This window comes from Lactuca serriola, chromosome 9 (genome assembly GCF_051521515.1).
Source record: "Lactuca serriola cultivar US96UC23 chromosome 9, Lser_US96UC23_V15, whole genome shotgun sequence".
NCBI classification, from domain to species: domain Eukaryota; kingdom Viridiplantae; phylum Streptophyta; class Magnoliopsida; order Asterales; family Asteraceae; genus Lactuca; species Lactuca serriola.
The window spans coordinates 125,878,821-125,885,113 of NC_136416.1; the positions used below are offsets into that span (position 1 = coordinate 125,878,821).

The following is a 6,293-nucleotide window of genomic DNA, read 5'->3' on the forward strand; positions in this document are numbered from 1 at the left end:
CGATCTTTATTTCGAGTTTTTAGCTGTACACTGCTATACTGAAACTTAGAAAAATCATAACTTCCTCATACGAAGTCAGATTTTGGCTTTCTTTTTATGAAAGTTCTCGGTTTAACATAAACTATAACTTTCATTTAGATTGTTAAGGCTAGAAAGCATTTTATTAAAAATTCAGTTTTTACACTGAACAGTGTTTTGCCGGTTTTGTCGCGGATTTTCGATTGGTCATAACTTCTTCGTTATAACTCGAATTTTAGTGTGCTTTATATTTTTGGAAACCCTGTTACAATCTCTATCACTTGGTTCAAACCAATTGAGATTATTTAATAATTTATTTTTGAGGGTCAATTATGTAAATATACATAGTATGCCAAAATTTCTCTTTATTTATTTAAAAAGAAGTACAAATTGATCTACACTATTACATAAGTTTGAAATAACGGTTTGTTACAAATGGAGCACTTGGACTCAATGGATCTCTGGGGGTTCATGGAGCATGTAAGAAAGGAATAGATCATCTAATAAAGGAGCAAACCCAGCCACAAAGGAACAAATCGTCAAAAGGGGGTATAGAGCACCCTGAAGAGGTTTAGAGCTCTTGGGAGTGGAATAGAGGAACTTTATGTATTATTGTGCCATTTGGTTAGCTGTTGGGCCAACTTGGGTGTTGATGAAGATGGAAAGATCAAAGTGTATGATCTTCTCTACACGTACCCACCACCAAGAGTAAGGTATAAAGAAATGCTAGTTTCCTTCTTGTATACTTTGTTCTTTAAGCTTTTAAGCGCTTAACAAAAAAATCACTAAAGGAAGCACCAAATCTAGACAACTAACTTCAGAATGTAGAGAGTGAGAGATAGAGAGGAAGCTATATGGAGAAATACAAGACCAGAAGCCTAGCAACTTTCAATCATAAAACTTTCTTATATATCCGATGCATGCTAAAAGGCTACACCTTATTTTAATCTAGAGTAATACTTAAAAAGGGAGGAATGGGATAGAAAACATAGAAGTTGAGAAACAACCTCCATACTCTCTTAAAAGTTATGGCCAAATGGTCAAAAGAAAAGGACAAAAGTTAGGCTAGTTTGTTAAACTAAGTAAGCCAACTAATTAGTTAAGTCATGGTTTACCAAATTGTCCAAAACATTTGTACATAACTTATTAATCATACCATATGATGTAATAACTAATTTGCCTTTACTTTTATTATTATTTTCATAAAACACTAATTTTATCTAATCAAATACAAGAGTTGAATCTATTTATTAATAATCAAATACTCAATAAATATTCAATAAGTCCCAACTTGATTAAGGTGTGACCATACAGGATCATATGTTGTTAACAATATCACTCAATAATGATTCTTGAGAATGTAGATCCAATAGGACGTAGGTCACCTTGACCGAACCATGTAAATATTGTATATTGTGTGCTTTTGGCGTTTCTTGTTATCCGCTTTAGTTCCTAAGAGGGGTTGACGGCGGAGCGACAACAGGCCGGGAGCCTATAGACTCGTGTTGACGACGAAATGGCAAGTAGGCCATACGTCTAATACACATATTATTTGTAGATCTACGACAAGTCATGAGCCAATTGGTGGATTTGCAAAAGGCCGTGAGCCATTATTTGTATGCATGTATATATATTATGATATATGGAATTTTTGAGAACTCATTAAGCTTTATGCTTACCCAGTTGATTACAAATGATTTAAGTTACTTTTTTGGATTGTGAGGAGGCAAATGCTCGACCATATACATGTATTACATTTTCCACATTATTTAATTATACTCCAACTTAAGTTAAATATTGCTAATAAAAATGAAAATTTTATCATGAAAAAATCGGTGACGTTGCATTACCTTTCGTATATTGGCATTTTTAAAGGTTTAACATGATTCATACCTAGATACTAGACAAAAAATGAATTGTAAACATGTTTACGTAATTTACATAATAGGTTCTTATCCAACATTATATTTACAAGAATGGTGCATATGTTTAAAAAAAATCACATAAGGGTTGGTTCTTATCCAACATGTTTAAAACAAATTTACAAACGTAAGGGTTGGTTCCAACATAGAAAATAAATTATGAAAAAGATCCCTATAATTTCCAAAATAGGTTCATATGTAAAAAAAAATTACAGAAAAGATTCATGTATAAATTTCTTTTTTATAGAAGAGTTTGATGTTTTTAAAAGTTTTGTATTTTGATAGGTTTGGTCTATATGTAGAAAATAAATTACAAAATCGATCCATATAATTTATAGAAAAGATCCATATGCATATTTTTTTTTCAGAGGATCCAAACATATGTTTAAAACAATTAAAAAAGTAGTCTTTTTAATGTAAAATTTCCAGATTAACCCCTCTCTCCTCTCCTTCAAAAAGGGAATAATATCACCTAATAGTAAAGGACCTTATTATTACAAAGAAAAATGGGAACAACCCCATTTTTGGAAAAAAAAAAAAAAAAACTCTTTCCCAAGGTATTATGTAAATTTCAAGAGATATATCAAAAACATGTAAGTTCATATTTTTATTCCTTTGTGTCTTTGTCACCGTTATATCATATTTTTATCCCTTTCTGTCTGTCATATTTTTATTCCTTTGTGTCTGTCTAATTGTTATATTTAACTTTGATGATGTTTTAATGGTAGTTGATTGTTAGAAGTTAGTTATTATACTTAGTAATAATTTGTCATGTATGTTAGGGATCAAGAATGGCGCAGGCTAAGCTTTGCATAGATGTATTGTTCTTCTTTACTTGGCAAGTTAATGAAAGATGCACGTTTTCATCGTCCTTCACTTTATTTATCAATTTTGAACATTCATCTACGATGAAATGAGTTGCACGTATACGGTTGTTTGTATGAAACATGTAAACATGTAGTATTGTTGATTTGTGCTCATAATCCCTTATGAGCACAAATCCATAGGAAAAGTTAAGATAAATCCATAGGAAAGCACAACTTCCTTATTTGTGTGTGTGTGTGTTAAGGGAGTTGGAACGAAACTCATGTTTTTTTTAAGCTAAGGTATTGCAAATGTTCTTGATTGGATAGAGTCAAAGCTTGATTCTAATACAAGGAAACACCAGCAATACAACATTGCGCATATACACTGGTGTCTTCAAATACAACTCAGTAATTACATGCATTATTTATTTTTACGGTAGGCAGATAGATGTTACCTGTTGAAACAAAATTGACAATGCATTGGTAATAATCCTAATTGATCAATGGGAATACCATTTATGCTACAAATCCCATACACTTATTGCCAAATACGAATGGAATCTTTTTTTAGGGTTCCTAGAAGTCATTAAAGGTATGGTGTGACCGACATGCATCTGAGTTAATATATAAATTAATTAAATATGTATGGTATACCTTTTCCAGGGGCAGGGGTACACGATGAATTCACACATCCCAATATTCTGTCTTCACGTTGTGTTGAAGTTATCTTTTTCCACTAAATATTCCTTTCAAAGCTCCTGTTCTTATTAGATTCCTTTAACTTCTACAAACAAAAAAGAAAATGTACACCATAGTAAAGTTAAGATAAATTTAATTTAACACTGTCACAAACAATATAAACACACACACACAAATACACTTAGATAGTCATCAACACATTATGTTTGAAGCAATTCTCTCCAAAAACGGTTTGGAAACTATAGAAATACCAATTTAAACTTAAGCATTTGCCATCAAAGAATCATAAAGCTAGGGTTTTTATCACAGAAGCTGCATGTCTGTTATTGAAGTCGGTTGTTAAAATCTTCATCATAAGAGCAATCTTGAAGTAACACCCCTTGCCGAATAAGTGATCTTTGATAATCGCATGAGTTCAAAACATTACCAGTAGTCGTACCACTAATTAAGGAACTCATCTCGCCCCAATCCATGCTATGTCCACTTGTGACAACGCTGCTGCTTCCGCTTGCATTTAAATCACACAATTCACCGTATAGAAACTCCAACCCATTCAATTTTTGTGGGTTTGTAGTATAACACATATCCTCAAACACGGATGGGAAACTAACATTTTGCCCCTGCAGAATAGGCAAGATATTGTATTGGCTATTTAGCAACATTGAAGAAGATGAAACAGGAGAACCACTTGCAATTAAGTTCTGATTGTCTTGTGATGATCTCTGAAGATCAGTTGAAGTGTCAATGGGAAAGTCAGAGACCATGTTGGTGGATTGACTTCCATTATCATCAGAAGAAAATCTTCCTCCAAGCTTGATAAGTAGTTTCCGTATGGAAGCATGATCATCGACAAAGCACGGTTCTTGATTAGAGTAGGGCACAGGCGGCATCACCGGCAACTCTGGCCAATAAGGATCTTGGGAATTGTTGGTGTCGTTGCTTCTAACAACTATGGATGATGGAATATGTGATGGCGACCTTCCTTTCTTGATTAGTAACTCTCCCTTTCTACGATATATTTGTTCCTTTCGCTGCTTACCCAAGAGCTGCTTCTTCAGCCTTGTATTCCAGTAGTTCTTTATATCGTTATCAGTTCGTCCGGGCAATTGTGCTGCAATTATAGACCACCTGCTCATGCAAAAAAAAAAATGTTATGAATTCAAAAGCATACGGAAAAAATATGAAGTTTTTCCAAATTAAAGCCTACAAGCTGTTTCTTCTAATAAGCGCTTAACTAATTACCTGCTCCCTATGCTAACATAGAGGCTACAAATTATGCGATCCTCTTCTTCTGAGAAACCTCCATGTTTGATATTTGGCCGGAGGTAATTTAACCACCGGAGGCGACAACTCTTCCCACATCTTTTGAGCCCTAGTTATAGGTTAATCGACATGTGATTAACATGGTTACATAGAGTTCCTCATAAGTAAACCAACAATCGCAAAAAGAAAACAAGGCTCATATATTTACAGTCAAATTATTTGCCAGACTTTCTAATCGTGATCATGAGAAAATAAACAAAAATACCAATAGAAGTAAGTGTTATCATTGACATGAACATATATAAGTTACCGATTTTCTGAGGCAAAGCAATCCAGTTACCACCAGTGCCATGTTCTTCAATATATGCTTTAAGCTTAGCATCTTCTTCAGGAGCCCATGGACCTTTCTTTACATTGTCTTTGTCACAGCAAGGTGCTCGCCCCATATTCTTCTCGCTACCAGTTGCAGTTAATCAAAAGTATGGATGTCGCTATATTTCTTTCCTAGTTTTGATGCAAAACAGGAAAAATGATTATAGAAACTAGATTATAGTGAAGGAAAGAGATCTGGGAAAAGGAAAGGAATAAACATATCTCCTTGAGCAGCCATAAAATGTATTAAAAAAAAAAAAACTGTATTTTTATATAGGGTGTGGTGTAAAGATTAGAGTAATTAAATGCCAGAATAGGGAATAGGTTTTTTTCTGCTTGTCTTTCATTGTAAAGAATCATTGTTAATACCTCAGGGCTGTTCATTTTGGAACTTTCCATCTTAAAAAAGTATTTATAAATTCGCTATCTATTGACACTAAATTCTTACAATGTTCAATCGCATATTCATGAGACATTATTTTATGTATAAATGACATTTTATGAGCAAAGTTATCTTATAATCAGGGATTTTTTTTATTAAACTAATTTCTAAAAGGTATAATATAATATTATAATTAAAATTTTGTTACGTTAAATTAATACTATTCAGTCCGTTTGCCTTTGAATTCAGACTAACCAGTTATAGCTTATAACCTTTCAGGTTGTTTGAGAGATGATAATTTAATTTTAGGGTTTGTGTTAGAATCAAATAACGATTGCTATTTGGTTTGCATAGACATGGGAGGATTACTGTTTAGTAGAAGGTTGATTTAGGATAAAAGTAGAATCACAATATTGTGAAATGGTTGAAATGTCATCTTGACAACTCGAATCTACAATGAATGGTATAAAAGCTTGCTATAATACCACTTAATGTTTGAACTACCTAGTTTAAAATCAGAAAAAACAAAATTGTGAAAGCAATAAAACGAAGACATATAATAATTGTTAAAGATAATTATCCTCTACTATTGTTGTCCCAGAACAAGAGGATGCAAGGAACGATCCCATAATCCCTCTCATAACATAATGTTCTGTAATAATCCTCAAGACATAAAGAATGTTATTAAGAACAAACCATGGTAAAACTGGTCGCGAGTATAGAATTGAAAATCACTTGGTTCACTAACAATCTTCAACTGTGCCGATTCAAGAGAAAACCGGGTCCATCTAAACCGGCTCAACTAGAAAAATATACAGTTCAACTTGTATA

At 33.0% G+C, this 6,293-nt stretch overlaps 1 protein-coding gene across 1 annotated transcript; it reads right to left on the minus strand.

The window, feature by feature from the left end:
* Positions 1-3,561: 3,561 nt before the first annotated feature.
* LOC145076673 (transcription factor RAX3-like) lies at positions 3,562-5,323 on the minus strand. The gene is made up of 3 exons (XM_079022486.1): positions 5,019-5,323; positions 4,688-4,817; positions 3,562-4,573 (listed from the first exon to the last, which is right to left on the minus strand). Exons 1-3 carry the CDS (start codon positions 5,152-5,154, stop codon positions 3,769-3,771), a joined length of 1,071 nt encoding a protein of 356 aa, XP_078878612.1. The 5' UTR covers positions 5,155-5,323; the 3' UTR covers positions 3,562-3,768.
* Between the last annotated feature and the right edge of the window lie 970 nt (positions 5,324-6,293).